The sequence below is a fragment of the Corella eumyota genome, chromosome 4 (genome assembly GCF_963082875.1).
Source record: "Corella eumyota chromosome 4, kaCorEumy4.1, whole genome shotgun sequence".
Taxonomy (NCBI): domain Eukaryota; kingdom Metazoa; phylum Chordata; class Ascidiacea; order Phlebobranchia; family Corellidae; genus Corella; species Corella eumyota.
In genome coordinates, this window is record NC_137493.1 from 14455169 (window position 1) to 14476165 (window position 20997).

General features: G+C 26.9%; 1 protein-coding gene across 2 annotated transcripts in view; it reads left to right on the forward strand.

Annotated features, from left to right (window-relative positions):
- LOC145749401 (SCO-spondin-like) overlaps positions 1-13372 on the forward strand; it is a 47493-nt gene extending 34121 nt beyond the window's left edge. Inside the window, exons 38-61 of one of the 2 annotated variants that reach the window (XM_082565159.1) lie at positions 348-462; positions 547-634; positions 911-998; positions 1120-1504; positions 1662-1774; positions 2125-2254; positions 2820-3004; positions 3267-3439; positions 4169-4306; positions 4670-4782; positions 4889-5115; positions 5368-5441; positions 5614-5786; positions 5892-6002; positions 6172-6437; positions 7036-7203; positions 7772-7958; positions 8355-8470; positions 8998-9158; positions 9634-9814; positions 10578-10708; positions 11543-11693; positions 12453-12491; positions 12928-13372. In XM_082565159.1, the coding sequence (XP_082421285.1) occupies positions 348-462; positions 547-634; positions 911-998; positions 1120-1504; positions 1662-1774; positions 2125-2254; positions 2820-3004; positions 3267-3439; positions 4169-4306; positions 4670-4782; positions 4889-5115; positions 5368-5441; positions 5614-5786; positions 5892-6002; positions 6172-6437; positions 7036-7203; positions 7772-7958; positions 8355-8470; positions 8998-9158; positions 9634-9814; positions 10578-10708; positions 11543-11693; positions 12453-12487 (3509 nt within the window). In that variant the 3' untranslated portion in view covers positions 12488-12491; positions 12928-13372. Of the gene's footprint in view, positions 1-347; positions 463-546; positions 635-910; positions 999-1119; positions 1505-1661; positions 1775-2124; positions 2255-2819; positions 3005-3266; positions 3440-4168; positions 4307-4669; positions 4783-4888; positions 5116-5367; positions 5442-5613; positions 5787-5891; positions 6003-6171; positions 6438-7035; positions 7204-7771; positions 7959-8354; positions 8471-8997; positions 9159-9633; positions 9815-10577; positions 10709-11542; positions 11694-12452 lie in introns of both variants that reach the window. The other variant, XM_082565158.1, reaches the window with a different exon arrangement.
- Positions 13373-20997: the final 7625 nt, after the last annotated feature.

The window sequence follows — 20997 nt, forward strand, 5'->3', positions numbered from 1 at the left end:
TAATTGATTATAAAATAACTGGCAGCGTGGTGTAGTGGTAAGAACACTTGCAACACAACCATGAGGTCGTGGGTTCGATCTCGACTGATCTCATGCTGTAGCGTCCTCGAGTAAGGCACTATAAACGGTATGAACTTCTGCTGAGTCAGCACCTAATCAGCAGCATAATTATCGGGCAATTATAATCTATAATATCCCAAACTGCCACAGGCAACTCGAGACTGGGTTGGATTAACTGATGTTACTCTATGTTTAAGTCGCGCATTTGACTTTCCCACATCAAGGATAAAGATATATACAAAAAAAAAACTTTATTAATTTTTTTAATTTTAAGATTTATTTGATAGGTCATAACAGTGAAAACTGCCAAGGTGTTTCCCAACAATTTACACAATGTGGTTTAACTTTGTGTTTTGAGGGCTCAACTTGGAATAATTGGCAACCCTGGTCCCAATGTGACAAGTAAAAAATTTTGAAAATATATAAACTAAACAAAAAAATATTTTTTTAAAATAGGTTAACTTGAAATTTAAAATATTATTTAAGGTCCTGTAATGGCGGAATACAAAGTAGGCATAGGAGTTGTAAGGAAGATCAATTTAACATGAAAAACTGTAAAGGAGAAAGTGTCATGGTAAGTTAGATTTAAAATATCTAAAAAATTGTAAAATTACATATATTTTTTTTACACAAACGAATTTTTTTTATTTTAAGGCTTCTGAATTCAACAAATACATACATGTCTTTCACTTAGGTTTATTATATAAAGATAACTCTTACATCACATTTTTGCCTAGCTTTAGCAACTAAAATTATTTGAATATTCTATTTTTTTTTCAGTATTTAAAAATATAGATTTTTTTTCTAAAAAAATAAAAATGTTTATTTTTATTATTTTATTCTACTGTAGGTTCAACCTTGTAATTTACAACCCTGTTTTGAGGAAACTTGTCCAAAGAATTCTCAATTTGTAAAGGGATGTAGAAGTTGTAATGTTGGTAAGTGTAAAAATGTGGTTTTAATATATTCAAGTTTCACAAAAAACTAAAAAAAATTTAAATAATAAAATTATTTTGTTAAAATTTTTTTACTTTTTATCTAAAATGATTTTATTTTTAGGAAAAACTTGTCTTGAGTTAAGTAGTGAAATCACAAACTCAAAATTATGCCAAAACAATAATAACAATAATACAATAAACAATTGTGAGGTCGGACATTGTGCTTGTACTAACGCCACATTCTGGCAGAATGGGCAATGTGTTCCACAGAACGAGTGCAACTGTTATGCTCTGGGCCAAATTAGAAAAAACAGAGAAAATTTTAATATAGGTCAATGTACTACTTGTCAATGTAATGGCGGGACTATAAATTGTGGTCCTAAAAAGTTTTTAAATGGTTCTAATGTTTGTGAGGCTACTAATGGTTGTTTTGGTTCTGATTATAATTGGTCTATTTGGTCAAAATGCTCGAAGAAATGTGGTGTTGGCATTCGAAGAAGATTTAGGTAAAACTTTTGTTCTAAAAGTTGTATATTTTTTTTTAAAAAAATAAGTGTTTTTTTGGTATTGCAATTGGTATTTTTGTATTTTACTTGTATCAAATATAATAAACTATATTAAAATGTTATTTTTTAACCAAAAAATATATTGTTTTTGTTTTAGCTTATTTCCAACAACTGCCAGTAAATATGTGGACACTTGGTGTCAGAAGAGAGTCATGGAACAGGAAGATTGTAATATTTTTAATTGTGATTCGAAATCTGAAAATTGCTCTGGTAAGTCTAAAAATGTGAATAGGCTTGATAAATGTGTAATTATGTATTTTAAAACTACAAGTCTAATAACTGTAGTAAAAACTACTATGGGCCTGTTGTAAAAACAGTGCCACACTTGAAATTACTTTGTAAATGGTATGAATTCCTGTTGAGCCAAAAACCAATTAGCAGCCTAATTATCGGGCAATTATTATGTATAATATTTTGTCAAAGTTGACTTAAGACTGAGCTGGGGTAACTGATGTTTACTCTATGACCAGGCAGTAAGATAGGCTTCATAAAAAAAAGAAATACTACAAAAAAGTATATGTTTTTAAATTTATTTGAATTTTCGCAATAAATTATTTTAGGGGAGTCTTGTACAAATCAAACAAGAACTAACAACGATATTTGGTCAAACTGGGGTCAATGTAGTTTAACTTGTATTAGAAATAATTTTAACTCTTGGAGACATAGATATAAACTATGTGAAAATATCAGGTAATTATTTTATATATAATAAAGCTCATTGAACAATATATATACCGGCAGCGTGGTGTAGTGGTAAAAACACTTGCTACACCACCATGAGGTCGTGGGTTCAATCCTCACTGTTCTCATGCTGTAGCGCCCTTGAGTAAGGCGCTATAAACGGTATAACTCCTGCTAAGCCAGTACTTAATCAGCAGCATAATTATCGGGCAATTATAATCTATAATATCCCAAACTGCTACAGGCAACTCGAGACTGGGTCGGAGTTAACTGATGTTACTCTATGTTTAAGTCGCGCATTCGACTTTCTCACATCAAGGATAAAGATATATAAAAAAATATATATATATATCCATGTTATAGATCTACAAAATAAATAAAACTGCCATTTGTGGTGCACGAGTAAATTATCGCTGGCAAATATTAGTTCAAAGTTGCGACCATATTACAACATTTAACCATAAGGCAAGCTATCCACTAGTTCAAAATAAGTAGCTTTTAAAATTTATTTTTTTAAATAATAAAAATATTTGTTTTTCGAAGCTTTTATTTATATTTTTTATTATTTTTTTAGTAATTGTAGCAAACCGGATACAGAAACAGAATTATGTGATAATTCAATTCTGCCAGAATGTGAAAATAGATCACTCACCAAGTGGTCGAGTTGGTCAAGTTGTTCATTCACTTGTTCCACTTTTCAATCTGGTTTAATTCCATTTAAAACAAGAACTAGAATTTGTATGGACCAGTATAATAATGGTATTTAAATATAGATTTAAAATAAAAACTAAATAATATTTGTTAAAAAATAACCTTACATTGTTTGTACTAAAACCTTTAAATTTTTATACATTTTAGGCTAATGTTATATTATGCAAAATATATATTTTTTTAAAGTTAGGTATGCTATTTTAAAAACAAAACCAATAAAATTTGAAATTTGTTTTATGTTTTAAATATTTAATCATACAAGTATTGCTATAATTGTACAAAAAATTACAATAAATAATATTTTTTTTAGTAATATTTAACAAAGAAAATACAATGGAAAGAAAGGAATGTGATAAAGGTGAACTTATGCCTTGTTCTAATTGGACGAAACCGACCAATAATAACGGTTGTACCAAAATTGTTAGTGGAAGTACTTACCAAGAATGTGGTCCGCGATGTGTACAACTGTGTGGTGGATTAAAGGTAAGATTAAAAAATGATCAATTTTTTTAAATGGAAATAAATGCTAAAAAATAATCAGTTAATGGTTAATTAAAGTTTGTAAATTATGAAATTATAGTTATTATAAATTAGGATAAGTGAATGGTTTATTGAAATAATAAATGGTTAATTAGGTTAAGTAAGTGGTTTGTTTAAGTGAACAAATGGTTTAATTAAGATAAGTGAATGATTTAGTTAAGTTATTTAAGTGAATAAATGATTAAGTAGAATAAGTTAATGGTTAATCGAAATAAAGAAATGGTTAATTTGGATTAAAAAATGGTTCATAGAATAAATAACTGGTTAATTAGTGTTAGAAAATGGTTCATAAAATCAATAAATGGTTAATTTGGGTTAGAAAATGGTTCATAGAATGAATAAATGGTTTATTAGGGTTAGAAAATGGTTCATAGAATGAATAAATGGTTAATTGGAATTAGAAAATGGTTTATAGAATAAATAAATGGTTGATTTGGATTAGAAAATTGTTCATAGAATGAATAAATGGTTAATTAGGATTAGAAAATGGTTCATAGAATGAATAAATGGTTAATTAGGATTATAAAATGGTTCATATAATAAACAAATGGTTAATCGGGATTAGTAAATAGTTTGTTAAAGTAAAAAAAATGGTTAATTAGAATACGTAAATGGTTAATTAAAATAAAATTTATCTTATTAATCACAATGTAATTTTGAATTCTTTTTCAGCAATGTTTTAACACATGTAGTTCAGGATGTTATTGTAATAATGATCAAGTATTGAACAATAATCATACAGCTTGTATTTCTTCAACACAATGTCAATGTGTTAACCCATTTAATGGAGAATTTATCGAAAATGGAAAAGTAAGTGAAAAACTTTAAAAATATATTTATTTATCTATTTTGTATTTAAATAACCCAGTCTATGGTTGACTCTGGCAGACCAGTTTGTAATTAAACTGGTAGCATTTGCTGTTTTTTTTTGCTTTTTGGAATGATGCATAGGCCAAGCATATCAAATACTATTAATTTTTTACTTAAAAAAGGTAATGTATTAGCGGGAATCAAACTCTAGACCCCTCTTGTAAGAGAAAATTGATTTAGGAAATTTAACCATTGCAATTTTTAATTTTAGTTTTTCTAATATACTATTTTTTTTAATATATATTTTGGTTTAAAATTAGTAATTAATTTTTTTATAAAATATTTTTTGAATTATTTTTGTAGAGTTTCAGTGGTTTACATCAGTTATGTAAATGTATTAATGGAAGTGTAAGTTGTAGGGACAAAGAAATAAAAGGAAATTGGTGTAGTTGGTCACATTGGACAACTTGTACAAGGTAAACACAATAATAAAAATATAAAATCACTAAAAAATGGATTTTTTTTAATTAATTTTTTTTATAAAATTTTTATTTTTTTTACAAATTTTTTTTTGTTTCTTAGGTTATGTGGTCACCAGGAACGTTTTAGAATAAGATCATGTGGTTGTCCTTCACCTTCTGATCCAACAAACACGAATTTAACCTGCAAAAACAACCACAATAACAATAACATTACAAACAACAATAAACTACAGACACAAACTGAGTTGTGTAGAATTTATCCATCTTGTAATAAGAGTGATGATAATAAAGATTGGACAATTTGGTCAATTTGGAGTTCTTGTTCCAGTAAGTTAATCGACTTATTTGATGGTATTATTTAAATTTTTTCCATAGCATCTTAAGGTGATAGGTTTTATATTGGGAAAGGGTGTGCTGTTATGACGTGGTCAAGCTATTTGTGAACGCCGGGCTCAAGGGTGAATAGTGTGGCATTGGTGTGGTTCGAACCCGAAACCTTTCGGCTTGAAGTCTGACACCATGACCAGTTCACTAACACTACCGGACACTCTAAAAATTAAATTGTTTATATTTTGTAAGGTTCATGTGTTGGTGGCACCCAGTGGAGAAAAAGAGTGTGTCAACATGAACCATGTGTGGGCAGTATTGAGCAGGTAAATTTGTTTTATACAAAAGCTTTAAAATTTTTTGTGTACAATATTATAACTTTTAGCAGTTTTTATTTCAATTTTTAACAATTTACAAACCAGATATTCATACTTTGCTAATAAAATGTCTAAATTGCTTGAATATTTGTTAAAATCAGTATCAAAAATATGTTTTTAGACACGACCATGTAATAGTAATATATCCTGTACAACCACAAACTGGGAAAAATGGAGTGGATGTTCATTAACTTGTGGTTTGGGTGGTATAAGAATAAGATCAAGATCCTGTTTAAGCAATCATGTTTGCTTGCAAAGGGATCTCGCACAATTTAGCGCCTGCCAAAATATTAGGTAATTTTTTTGATGAATTTTTTTTTTATTTGGAAATTTTTTTTGAAAAAAAATTTTTGTAAAATTTATTTTTAAATTTTTGTAAAATTTGATTTTTAATTTTAGGCCTGTATGCCCTACCACCCTAACATCTTGGTCAATTTGGTCAACTTGTAGTAAGTCTTGTGACAAAGGAATCCAATATAGAAGTAGGAACTGTAAGAATGACACTAAATTGTAAGTTTAAAAAAATTTATAATTTTTTTTTATTTGTGAAACTTGGTTTATTAAAAAATTTATAAATTAAATGAATTTTTAAAAATGTTTTATGTTTATTTTTTTATTTACAAATTATTTAAACCATTTAAAGTTAAAATAATAAACCTAAAACTTTATATTTTCTTAGCTTTTCTTTGGAAAATTGTTTTTCACAAAATTTAAACAAAAATATCAAAATTTTGGAAAATTTTAACAACTACCTCTCTCAAGAAAACCAAACCAGAACTTGCATTGGTAAAAAATGTCATAATCTGGTCCCAAATAAACAACCAGATTGGTCAGAATGGTCTTTATGGTCTGTCTGTACCGGGTCTTGTGGCAATTCAAAGCAAACCAGATTTAGAGAATGTGAACTTAACGGAAACGCTGGAAATAACAATGTTACTTGTAAAGGTAAAAATCTATTTTAAAATATCAAGTTTTTAAAACTTATTTATCTTTGATGTGGAAAGGCCGACTATACAGACTTTATAAAGGGTAACATCTGTATATTAACCCAGTCTTGAGTTGCTTTGGTAGTCTGGGATATTTTTAATAAAAATGTCCAATATTTAATTTGCTTCGGTTTTAGGCTCTACTGAAATTTACGGTTTTAGAAATTCACGTTATACCAATTTACTACCTTTTATATAACCGTTTTTATTGTCTTAAATTAATAATTAAAATTAATTTTTTTTTAATAATAATTTTACAGTTGTTAATATATTTTTACTGATAGATTTTATTCAATTTTTTGTTAAAAAAAATGTTTTTTATATATATTTTGAATTACATTTTAATTTTGTGAATCTATTCTCATTTTATTTTACGCCAAATTAAACAATTTAAAATATTATATTTTTTTTATTATAATATTGTTTTTACTCAAAACAAGTTAACCCCATTATTTATTGTCAAAAAAAATACAAAAAACAAGTCTATTTTTGCTATTGTGTGTTGTTAAACCGTCTAACAATAAAAATTCGTCATTTAATTGACTCAAATTTGGTAGGAGCTGGAAAAATCGACAGACCGTGCAAAAGTCTGTTTTGTTCGAATGGAACACAGAAATTTTGTCCGCAAGGTTTGTTTAAAGTTCGTGCGTGTGATATTTGTGCAAAGGAGACAGACGAAAATCTAAATTATCGCTTGCCATTAACGTGCGATGAAATTGCTAAAGGTAATATTTTGGGTGATTTTATTTAAAAAAAATTTTGTGAAATAACAAGATATTTTTTCCTGAATTTTTGGGTCTAAAATTTTGAATAAAATTAAAAAAAAGGTTAATTTAAAAATATATTTTTTATTAGATTTTTAACATTTTTTTTGGAGTAACTGTTTATATTTAATCAATTAAAAAAATTTTAAAATAAATATTAATATTAGGCAAAAAATAAAGGCATTTGCATGACATGAATTTATTTTGGCACTTTTTAGTGTAACTTGGATATGCTTGGTTTAAATTGGTTTCACATAACAGTTTGTTTTTTATTTATCTTTCTCATTACATATATGCCATGATATAATTAATGTCATGGTATAATAATCTAAATTGAAAATTTTGGATAAAGAAATAGTAAATTGTATTTTGGTATTTGTGAAATATGGGCTTTAAAATTATTTTTAAATATAAAAATAGAAATTTATAATAAAATACTGGTTTTAATGTTACAATAAAAATAATAAAGATTATAATTTTATAATTAGAATATTAAAAATTTTAAACAAAATTTTTTTTTTTTTAAAAGGGGATTCGTTAAAATGCAACCAATCAGATTGCTCAGAAATTTGCGTTTGTCCCGAAAATAAAGTGACACAAAACGACATATGCATGAGTGCACATGAATGTGAGTGCATGGACGAGCACGGCCGTTTATTTATTGGCAACACTGCTTGGAATACAACGACGCATGATCAATATGGAAGAAAATGCAGGTTTGAAAAATATTTTTTTTAATTTTTTTTTTGTTAAATTTTTTAGAATTTATGTATGATTTTGTGAATTTTTGGTAAATAAGATAATTCATTTTTGATTCTTTTTAATATTTTTGCAAATTTTTTAAAATTAAATTTGTTTTTAATTAATAAAAAATCTTTTTTATTTTTTTTTTAAATTTATTTTTTGTAACTTACTTAAAAAATTTGTTTATTTTACCTATCCTTTTTTTTTCTTTTTTTTAACTTGTGTATCTTATTTATTTACTTTAATGATTATAACAATTTTAAATCAAAGTTTATTCTAAAAGTTCAATTTTAATTTAATTTTTATTTATTTTTAAAGTTGCAAACTGCCACAAAAATAAATTTCAAAACGATTTAAATTTTTTTCAGGTCGGAATGTTCATGCCTGATTGGTCGCATTGTCTGCGAGCCAGCCAAGTGTGACGAGAGTGATTGTGATGTCACAGACTGGGGAAGCTGGACCCCATGTAATTCAAGCTGTTATGGTGATTATAAATTCTTATATGATTTCTATGCTTTTGATTATACATTTTTTGTATTTATTTATCCTCGATGTGGGAAGGCCGATTTAGCAGTTTGAACTAACTTGGGGTTTGGTTATTACTTCAACCCAGCCTTAAGCTCATTTATGTTTTGGGATGTTATTAATTTTTTTAAATTTATTTATCCTTGATGTGGAAAGGTCAACTTCACGACCAGAACATAGAGTTACTTGAGTTACACCGACCCAGTCTCAAGTTTTTCTGTTTAGGATACCATATGATTGCTCGATAATCAAGCTGCTGATTAAGTGTAGGCTCAGCAGGAGTTCATACCGTTTATAGCGTTTTTCTTATAGGCGCTACAGCATGAGAGCTGTTCGGATCAAACCCATGACTTCATGTAGTGAAGACAAGTGTTTTGACCATTACACCACGCTGCCAGTGCTATAAATTTCTAATTATAATTTTTTTATCTGACATATGTTAAAATTTTTAATTTATAAGTTATTTTTATTTATTTTCTTTAACAGATTCTGCCCATCCCTCAACAAGATACAGGTTTCGCTCACTGAGATTTGAACCGGTGACCTCTGAGACAAATTGTAGCGAAAATTTAATGGAAATTGAAAATTGTGAACATTTGAAAAGTTGTGTTGATTCTAAATGCCAAGATAATGAATTTATAAAAAAGGTATTTTTTTTTATTTTTTTTATTTAAATTAAATTTAATAAAATATAAAAAAAAAAATTTTTGTGAAATTTGTTTTCTTTTTTACTTTGTAAACTAACCTTTAGACATTTAAATTTAAATACAGTCTGCATACCAATCTTCAAAACCATTTCTTTGTTCTTAAAAATTTACATACAAATTGATTTTTGTGGGGGTTTAACTAAAGCGAAATTTAAACTGGGTTCTTTTGGTGTTATATTTTTAAACGTGTCTGAAAGAAAATTTACATAAACCTATTTACACTCTAAACGGGGCTTTTGTAAGGTTACCCTAAGAAAACAAACCCTCGCGTCAAGTGTACGTGCGAAAATAAATATCCAAAACCACATGATTTATTAAGTGTTTTAAATTTTAAATATTTATTTTTTAAAATATTTTTTACGAAAAAAAATTTTTTCTAAAAAAAATAATTTTCAGAAAAATATTTTTTATTTAGATTTGGAAACCGAATGAGTGCGTTACGTGTTCTTGTAACGAGAACCAATCAAAATCTTGCTTGAACACCTGCAAAAATTCACCCCACTGCACTGATGACGTCATATGTCCGGAAGTGACGTGTCGGAACGGAGAAGAAAGAAAACGTAATAATGGAGATTGTTGTTCAACGTGTCAAAAAGGTAAAACAACAAAATTTCAACAAACGGCAACTTTAAATTTTAGAATTGGGGTTTTGGGTTCGGTTCCCATCGTTGAAAGAAATTTTTTTTAGATTGCTAATTTTTATATTTTTATTAAGCAAGAAAAATAAAGTTTTTTTTTTAAATTGTTAAAAATTATTTATTTTCACATAAGTTTCTACATTTGTAAACTTTAATTTATATTATATCGACCACCCGAACATTAAATCTTTTGAAGACAAAAACCAGACCTAAACTAGGTATAAGTATAGTGACATCGTTAAAATGTTTTAACATCAATTTATATATCGTTTTTTGGGTTCTCCAAAAGTTATAAATATCGCCTTGCTTATAGACACTGAATCATATACAGTAAATGGACCCGTTAGCACCTATGATATGTTGTAATATGGAACCACAAATTAAATATAGATTTTTTTATTGTATTAATATATCATTTTTTGTTGAAATTAAGTATCGTGAAATTAAGTATCTGCCCCTATTACTAAAAACCATTTTATCAAATAAACATTTTCTTAAAAACCGTAACTTTGAGAAGACATTTAAAGAAAATTTTTTCATAAATGTTTTCAAAAGTAGGGGGTTAGAATAAAAGGGGGTTAATGAAATGTTTTACAGTAAAATGGCGTTATATTATTTTTTGGTAAAATTCCATTGGGTCCATTAAAAAAAAATCCTGACAACAATCTTAAAAACATCGAATATTTGGTCAGTACGTCAAACACTTTTTCTTACGTCACAGTTGAAAGGGAATTTTCGTGCGAGCTGACGACGGAGCTACGCAACTTTTCATTGGACGGTTGCAGGTCACGTGACGTGGAGGTCAAATACTGCGTAGGTGGTTGCCAGTCAAGCGTAAACGTTTTACCATACGTAAGTTTTTATTTTTCTAAAGATTTAAAAAAAAAATTGTTTTTTTTGGAAATTTTTTTAAAATTTGTTTTTAAAATAAAGGTAACGTTTTTTGTGTTGCTAAAAACAATTTTTTAGTTTAACATAATTTAAAGTTGCAAAAAAAATGCAAGAAAACAAAAATAATTGAGGTTTTATCTTAAGATGTGGCTTAAAAATAAGCCCTTAAAAAGTTCAATTATTTTATTTTTGTGCATAAAATTCCCCATTCCAAGTAGACCGTGAAATTGTCTAGTCAAAAGTTTAAAAACAACTGCGTGCAATGGCGGTTATGTCGTAAAAAAATCGATCTTTACTGACACTAGGGTCTTAGGTTTGATTCCGACTTGTGCAATGTTTAGAAGCTTTTTTAAATAAAATGATTAAGGGTGCTAGCTTTTGCTGAAGTAAAAAAAAACAAAAATTGGCACCGTGGTGTAGTGGTTAAAACACTTGGGGCAACCACACGGGGTCTTGGGTTCGATCCCAGTCGTTTCCATGCTGTAGCAAACCCTTAAGCAAGGTCCTGTAAACGGTGTAAACATCTAAAATAACAAAAACCTACAAATTTAATTATATGGCAGTTTAATTATCTGACAGTAATGCTTAATAATATCTTAATCTACTAAAGTCTACCCGAAAAAAAAACAGGCTTAGTAAAACATCAAGTATTTACCAAACTCGTAAAGATAGCTTAAGGCGTATTATAGGTAATCCCAGTTACCCCTAAAAAAAGCCAAAATTGTCTTTATTTTTATACAAAAACACCCCAACCGAAGCATAATCCTTTTGTTAAAACGGCCTTTTTATTTACAGGAACCGTTCATTAAAACTGAATGTGAATGTTGTAAGCATAAGTTAAACGTAAGCCAACCTTACATTTCTGTTCAACTTTATTGTTTGGACGACTCTAACTTTACAGTTGAATTACCTAATATTGCAAACTGCCATTGTGAGAAATGTGGTGGTAAGTACATGTTGAAAATAGGCTTATAATTTTAAACTTAGTGTTATAACATTTTTTACTAAGATACTTATAAGTTTTTTGAAGACAACTTTATAGTAAAGTATGTAATACATAAGAAATATGTCATGCTTTTAGATTAATTTTTTTATACACTCGCTACACCACACATGAAGTCGTGGGTTCAATCCCCGCTGATCTTACGCTGTAGTGTCCTTAAGTAAGGTGCTATAAACGGTACGAACTCCTGCTGAGCCAGCACTTAATCAGCAGCATAATTATCGGGCAATTATAATCTATAATGTCCCAAACTGTTGAAGGCAACTCGAGACTGGGTCGGAGTAACAGTTGTTACTCTATATTTAAGTCGCGCATTCGACTTTCCCACATCAAGGATAAAAATATATAAAAAAAATATATGTATATATATTATAGTATTACATAATGAGCAATGACTATACCATTTTATACAGTAAAATTAGACATAACCTTTCAACAGTTTTGGCATGTTTTAAAATTATAAATTTAATTTAGTCATTTTTCTCCCATCACTTTAACGTATTGTTCATTGTATATTTTCCTAGTCACTTTTATTGGCGCGTAAAAAAAGTAAATAAAAAAGGTATTTTAAAATTTTTAAATGAATGCAATATAGCTAAAATAATAAACGACCTAGGTATTGTAAACTAATATACCGTATCCAAATTCGCCCTTCTACTGGGTTCTAAAAACACAAAAACCAAATATATTTTTGTTTTTCAGGTACTTCGAACCTTTTAAAGTCTGACGAACCGTAGAAAGGTAAAGATTAAACATTTTTTTGGGTGCAATTTCTGGCTCCTGCTTTTTTTAACACTTTCATTTTTTTGAACTTATCAAAGTTTAAATTTATTTTTTTTTGCATAACAAAAAACATAAAAATTTTGTGTTAGATTATGCAACCAAATGTAATGACATACAGTTTATTTAAAATTTATATTCATAAATTTTGTTTTAAATTCATAACCACATAATTATATGTTTTTTAGATTATTATCAAACAATATTTAAATGTTTTTTAAATTTGTTATACATCATTAACAATTACTATATATACAAAATAATATTACAAAAAAATTTTAGAATACCAATAAACTATATTTGATTTATAAAATTTCTTAAAGTAATTTTGCTATTTCGCCAATGTTTATATTAAGAGTTAATTTCTAATTAAAATTTCGCGAAATTTTTAATTTAGAAAGCGTCCGTCGGTTCACTTAATTAATTAATCACAAACATTCAACACACGTTTTCAACAAACACGGAATTGCTTTTAATATAAAATTCGCCCTTTTTTTTATAAAATTGAATGACAGTTTTTTTGACCAGAAGTTAATTAAATGTTTTTTAATAAATGTGTTATCGAAATTTTACATAGTTTCGGTGTACAAAAACTTAAATTGCAAAAGTTTATTATATGTCAAACTTCTACATTATATAATATTGTCTTTTTTGTTATTTTTCATTTGTAAAAAGTGCTTTATAAATATTTTTTACGTTTCTGCCTTGTATATTATAAATATGCCATTTTTGTGCTGTTTTTAATAAAAATTGAGTTTTGGTGTTTTTAAATTGTGGCGAATTTGTTATTGTAAAAGTAACTTCCGTCTCACGATATTTTTATTTCCTTAAAAAATATAGAATTTTGCCCTAAATTGTGTTTTAAACTATAAGTATATTATTTCTGTTAATAAATTTAAAAATAAAATATAATAAGGGCATTTTTATTATTTTTAAAAGTAGATATTTACAATTGATTAAAAGTAAGGTATATATATATATGGGTATACTATCAAATTTTTGGGTATACAAACTTTGTTTTTTTTATATATACCTAATTCTTTATGATATCCTGTTTTCAATATTCAAGTTTCGGTAGAAGTGTTATAACAATACATAATTAGTACTATACTCATTAGATATTTTAGTATAAATTTATTATTAATATAGACTTGCACAGGTTTAGTATAAATATATATATGTCAACCCAAAATATACAAAAACACTCTTGTTTGTATATATACCAATAGAGTAAAATATCTATATATTACTGAAATCATTAATTATTATATGATTGATATAAAATTTAGGCTTGGCAATTAGATAAATACTGTTTAATACATAACAGTATATTTTTAAAATTCTTTACTATATTTAAAGGGCAGTTTTTTTTGAAAATAATCTGTAACTTAGCCTAAATGCAACGAAACTAAATCCACGCATTTCGCAATCGACGTGTTTTGCCTTTTCTAAAGGCGCACGAATCTTAGACACGAGCGTAGAAAAGTTACTGTATACAAAAGACTGCGACTCAAGTAGCTGAGTAAATGCACGGCAAGAAATAACAATATATGCATTCGAAATGCGTAGTCGATTAAAACAATAAACCTAGGTGTAGGTTGTATAACATAAGATTAGGTGTTTCCTAAATTAGAAACCTAATGTATCCGCATTTGTTCAAACTTAAGATAAAATAAAGTCTGGTTTAAATCGTATAAAGTCAGGCATATGGAAATACGATTTATATAATTAGATTACTTTTTCAAAGGCAGTGTACGTATCAATGAAGACATCTTATAGAGTTTATATATGCTGACTGTTGTAAATGGTTCCTTATCATAACCTTTAGTGAAATAGAATTGTTATGTTTAGCTTTTAATATACCGCACTATGTTAAATATATGTTTAGAAACGTGATTTATATATCATGTAGAAGTACCGCGTTTAAAAATACATCCATTCTTTGGCATTAAAAATAGCAATTTTATCGCAGGCATTTTGTTATCACTGGTTGTTAGCAACATGTCAAATAAATCTGGCGTAGAGGATAATAATAGACAATGCTTTGTAATAGTCTGACGTCTGCATTGTTGGGAGAACCGAAAAGGGTTATTTTTAACCCAGGGGTCTATTCTTGTCTATAACCCTATTAAACTTTATTCTAGGGACGCCTGTAAAAATAGTTTTTTTTGTTTGTTGTGTTATGACGATGTTATATTTATTAGGCGTTGATTTTAGATGTAAAATTTAGATCGTATGTTTGTGAAGTCGTAAAGGTAGGGCAGAAAATAAATTGGGTTTCCGTATAAACGGTTAGGCATATAGAGTCTGCTAATATAAGGTTAACGGTATACGGAGGCCTGTACAAAATGCTGTTAATATAGTTAGTGAATACTTATAATATAAAGTAAAAAATGATAACTTTTTCTTTAATATATTTTGTGGTAATTTTTGATTTATTTTTAAAGAATCGGAATTGCGCTAATATATTAGGTTATTACTTTTATTGTGTACGCGTATCAGTTTTGCAAAAAGAATAATATTTTACTTGTTTAAAAAATCAAGTAAATTAACGTTAATATTAAGTTTTAAAATTATTTTTTTATGTTACAATTTTCGAGTTGCAAAGTTAGACTTAAATTTTATATGTGCTTTAATTTAACGCAAAAAATAAACATACCATTTTAGTGTATATAAAAAAGTACGTATTTTTAATATAAATATTTTTTGATTTAATATTTATATATAATTAAAGTAACTATTACAAATTAAACATTAGTTTGATAACATTATTTTTTAATGTCCAATAAATTTTAAAATAACAAACTGCCTTATTAACATTTTAATTATAAAATTCAAGTTCGTTTAGTTTAACGTATTTTATTTAAAAATGCATTTTGCGTTATTAATTTTTAATAAAATTGATTTTAAATTTAAAATATAAGACTCATTTGCGGGTTTGTTTTTAAAAGTGTTTATCTATCGGGCCTTATAATAGAGCAAAGTAAGGGTAAATAGATAACAATATTCAAACTGTGATTCATTCTTGTTCGGATGTTGTTATTAAGGAAATACGTTTTAAGATTATGTTAATGCAGTATATAGCTAAGCATATAGAAGAGCCTTATCATCGCTTAATATTGTAATATATTAAAATGTTTTAATATAGTTTTAAAAGTAATGTAGATGAAAGGCCGTAGTTTTTTAACGCTATTTAATTTTGGTATGGGTTTTAGAAAATACTGCTATATTTTTTTAATATATGGTTTTTTTATATATATAAATTAGCTTAGCCTTTTTTGCAACGCCTTTAACGATTTTATAAACGATTTTTTAGAAATATAAACCTAATGACGTTTTTATAAAAAATTACCTGATCTGCTGTGTTTTTTATTAGCTAAAAAAACGTGTTTTAAACATTTTGTTTAGGTTACATAACCTAAATTTTGTCAGGTATGTGTTTTTATTTATGAATTACTAAAAATCGTTATTTTAAAATTTAATTAGTAAATATTTATTTTATTTTAAAACAATGTATATTATAACGCTGACCTTTAAATAACTGCATTTTTCTTAGAAGATAAAGTCGTCATTTAATAACTTATAGTTCAGTTCTTTTAATATACCGACTGACTTTTAGACTGAGTTTATTAATCAATTTTAAAGAATTAATTTTTAAAAATTCACGAAAAATATTTTTTGTATTTTGTTTATTATACAACTTTCGTGAATTTTTGATTTTTCAGAAGATTTTTTTACAAATTTACTGTGATAAATTTACGATTATTAAGACCAAAAATAATATAATTTTTCAACCACAATTAGACATGAAATTTAAAAGATTTATTTTTTGGTTTAATAATTTTATTAAAATTCACAAAAAAAAAGAATAAAATTTGACCCGCAAGCCGCCATTTTTTAAATGTCAGATTCAGATGTTCGCAAAAAAATTTGAATAAAATACAAAATTTTACACCTAATATTAAACTTGAATACTATCACAGTTAAAATTTTAATTTAGTTTTACTTTATTCACAGTGTGTACAAATCGTTTAACGGTAGTTAGGGAATAAAAATTTTAACGACTAAATACGGGAGACTATTATAACACCAAAGATGGTGCAAATTTATGACGCTATTAAAAGTTGCAAAAAAATTTTTTAGTTCGAAGAATTCTAGGAGTGTACAAACAGCGAAAAGTTGGTAAATATGTTTAAATTTACGAGAGTTTTAATAAGGCTTGTGCGCCAACGTAAACATTGCAACTTTTTAAAGGTGTTTTTTTATGATTTAACTCTATTTAAATTTTAACGGGTTAGTTGGTATTTGAATTAGCTTTTCTTGTTTAATGTTTATTGTACTTTCAAAATTCTAAGAATTGAAATGTCGAAAGGTTTAGCGTATATTATGTAACATGGGTATGTAAATACAAATAAAAAATAAAACATATTAAATATAAAAATAAAAAAACGATATTTTTATTAAAAAAAAAACATTTTTTATGCGAAAATTTAAAATCATATTTCACCGAAATCTTTTTATTTTTTTATTTTTTTTTGAATAACAACAAAATATTTTTCAGACCCAATGGTGATTCGGCAAAAAATAACGTAGGTAGGTGTGTATGCAAAACGCCAGAACTGTTTACCGGACTTAGCTAACAGTAATTTTTAGAGTTATATTTGTCCGTATGACGTCACAGAACTTACCCGTGCCCCCATAGAAATTGGTTTGTCCAAATTTCCCCTTTTCCCTAATTTACGTACAGCCTAAAAAATAGTTTAAATATAGCAAAAACGATTACCAAGAAAGTTGCGTAAATTTACCAAAAGTATTTGTTCTAGAAACTTATCATGAATTTTAATACTTTTTTATTTTATCAAACATTTATTTAGTAGGATATGTATATTTAAACAAAGCACTTTTGTTGTAAAGCACGTAGATTTATTCAATACATTTTACAAGGGTATTTTTTTATGATGTATAAATAATAATTTTATATGCGATTTTACTTAATCAAATCTATAAAAAAATTCTATGTAAAATCAAGTTAATTTATAATCAAAAAAATTACTGAGTAGTACTATAATTAAATTGAATTTTAATAGTACTGTTAAGATTTTAATGTGTTAAAGTTTGTTATATATTTGTTTGTTTTCGAGTGAGGCGGTCTGATATGCAATCAATGTCAACCTTGAGCCCTTGTTAATATTTACCACGCTGGTAACACACTGTCAACCCCTGAACTAATATTTAAAATTAAGCACTGGAACTAGATAATGATTAAAAAGTAAAAACTTTATTTTATTATTAATATTTTAAACGTGTATTTTTATTAGTTTATAATGTTGTAGATTTAGTTTTTTTATTGTTTTTATGACAAAATATGTGATAAAAATTCATCATTTTGCTTAGTTTGGGTGAATATTTAGCTCTTAAATTCTGGCACCTAACTATTTGCTGTCAGAAAAGTTCACGGTTTACTGCTCGTAACAAACCTCCCTCAGTGACGTCATCGTGGTTGTTTTTCCGCCTTTTTTCCGTGTTCCTTTTAGCAAGTAACAACTTGGTCGGAATTTTTTTTATTACAGGTTATCTTTTGTGTAGTTAGCAGCATTTTCTTGTTAGCTCGAAAATATTTTTTAAGGCTTTTTAAAAGTTTAAGGAACTGTTTTATCTTTAATTTTTGTTGAGATTTTATTTAAAAATATATTTTGGGGTTAAATTTTCTTTATTTTTTTAAATAGTTAGGCGTTGTTTTCAGAATTATAAAAAAGAAAATTAAAACGTTGTAAAAAGTTTGACAAGGTATTAAAACCCTATAATAAATTGATAAAAATTTGCAAAAATACTTCTTAAAAATATGCTTAATTCAAAACATAGACACAATTTAGCAAAAATAAAATATAAAATATTCGTAAGTAACTTGTTGTTAAAAACCCTTTATATTTCATACAATAAAAATCAAAACAAGTCATACAAAAATCAAATTATAGCTCTTTATTCGATTTTGTTCAGCAGAAAACTTGTATTTACGGAGCTTTATTTTTATAATGGTTAACGATTGAGGTTAAGTCGAGCATATGAATGTATAGATAGTACTTTTTTTTCGTGCCAAGCGTACATGAAAAGTTAATTTGTAAGTTATGTCTTAAAAAAGGAGGTAAATTACAAAAAAATATGTAATTCAGCAGTTGCATTTGCGTTTTTAGAATTTATTTTTTTAAATTTATTTTAGTTTTCAAATTTTGGTATTTTTTAATTGTGCCATCTTGAAAATTAATTTAAAAATTTGTTGAGAATTATCTAAAATTATATATTGAATGTCAAAAATTCACGGGTTTTTGCATAGTAATAGCGCGTTCAAACTTCTTTACTTATTTTGTGCAATTTTTAAAAAAAAATTTTTTATTTTTATTGGCGCACCTAAAATTTGCTGGAAAAATTTTTTCTCGTAATTTGACGATTTCTCGGATGACTAACTGCACGTTGCAATTGTTTGGGGCCACCAGACCACAAATTCTAAAATAAAAGTTTGATTTTTTATTTCTTTTTTAGATTTCCTGAATAATTTATTTTTTACGGTTCGGTTCTTCAAGTAAATGCTTTTTAAAAACGTGAATTATTTAGTTTCGGTAACGTTTTAAGTAAAAAAAAACTAATTCATAACAAATTTTATTATGGTTTGACCCTTTTTTGTTAGTAGTTTTTAATAATACGGTTTCAAAAAATTGGAAAATTAATTTTCAATTAAAAATTTATTTTAGATATTTTAAATTTCTAATTTGGATAAAAAATGTATTTACCATTTTTAAAAAATTTTAATTTGTCCCAATATGTAAATATCATATTTATATTTACGACCGCGTTAAAAAAATAAACTTGTTAAAATAAATTTAATAAAAATAATGAGTCACTTTACGTCAGTAGATTTTATAATAACGACGTCGTAAAATTGGGTAAAAATATGGTCGTTAAAAAATAATTTTCTACGCAGTTTTCTCAAAATAAAAATAGAATAAAAAGTAAATATACGAATACGTTGTATGAGTATACTGCATGCATCTAAAAAGAAACTTCAAAAATTTATAATTAACTTTTTATTCCAGATTTAGTTGCGCGTCGTTAGTGTGAAAATAGCTTTTTGCCTTGCTTTTAATACACATATAGATTACTACTGGTAAGGGTATAAAAGTTACTTTATAACTTGTAAGCGTTGTTTTTTTTCAAAATTTTTGAAAAACTTTTTAACAAAATTTTGTGAATTTTTTTTGGTGGTCTAATTTTTTTGTGTTTAATAACGAGTCCCACGCAACTGTTATTAAGATAGTTGTGGCCCTGTTCAGCGCAATCTTAATATTTACTTAGCACTTGAACGTAACGATATTGGTTGACTGGGGTTTTATGATATCAGTTCTGGGTATAATCGGTAATCTATTTAAGATAAAAGACAGAAAGTTAAATAGCTTAATAAACGCAACTAACTTAATTAAATGTCGTCAATCTATTTCGTTATATTTGTTAATGAAGTTTGTTAAGATTTAGAATTTAATTTTAAAAAAAGTTTTAAAATATTTTGAGAAAAAATGTATTATTTAAACTAGAACAAAAAGATATAATAAATGTAAAATTGGTTTAAGATAATTCATATTCGGTATTTTTTATGTTAAGATAAGGTTTAAGCACTAATATCCTTTAGCCTACTGAAAACCCTAAAAATCTTTGGCAGTCAAATGCATAAAACGCATTTATTCAGGTTATAAAAGTTCTGAGAAAGCCAAATTTTCGAAAAAATATTTCGCAAAAAAATTTTGAATATTGGGCGCAGTAAAAACACGCGGAAACGTGATTGTTTACAGTTTTTCGAACCAAAACACAGAACCAGGGGATTAGACGATGTTTTTTGTTGTTTAACCATCTTAAATACTTCCGTCTATGATCCCCTTTACAGTTTACATGATTAAAAACAGGCTGTTACGAGACTGAGTAAGACTGCGTTTGCTCTGACAGGGGAAATTGTCGACACGTTTTTACTTTAGTTGCAAACTTTTATTTGCGTGACATCATCGGATTTCACAGCACGGTTTCTTTGAGCTTAATTATAGACACTCTTTTTCGGGAATTGGGTGCTTGTTGATTTCGAGAGAGATTTTTTTCTCGGAAACTGGTCGCTTTTCGTGCAATCTGATTTTAATTAATGGCGTTTATATCAGGCCTGTCTTCCGGCCATTCAGTGATGTAACATGATAGCAGACATAACTAAAAAAAAAAAAATATTATTTTGTGTTCGGTAATGGAATAACGAGTTTATTAAAAATATTTTTTATTAAAAATATTTTTTTAAATCTTTTTTTATTGTTTGGAATTTTTTTAAACTTTAAATTCGAAGAAAAGGCGTAGGTAGTTTGTTTATTTTTTTCCAGTTGAATTGCAAAGAATGCATTTTTTTAAACCCGGAACTTAGAGAGGATACCAACAGAAAAAAAAC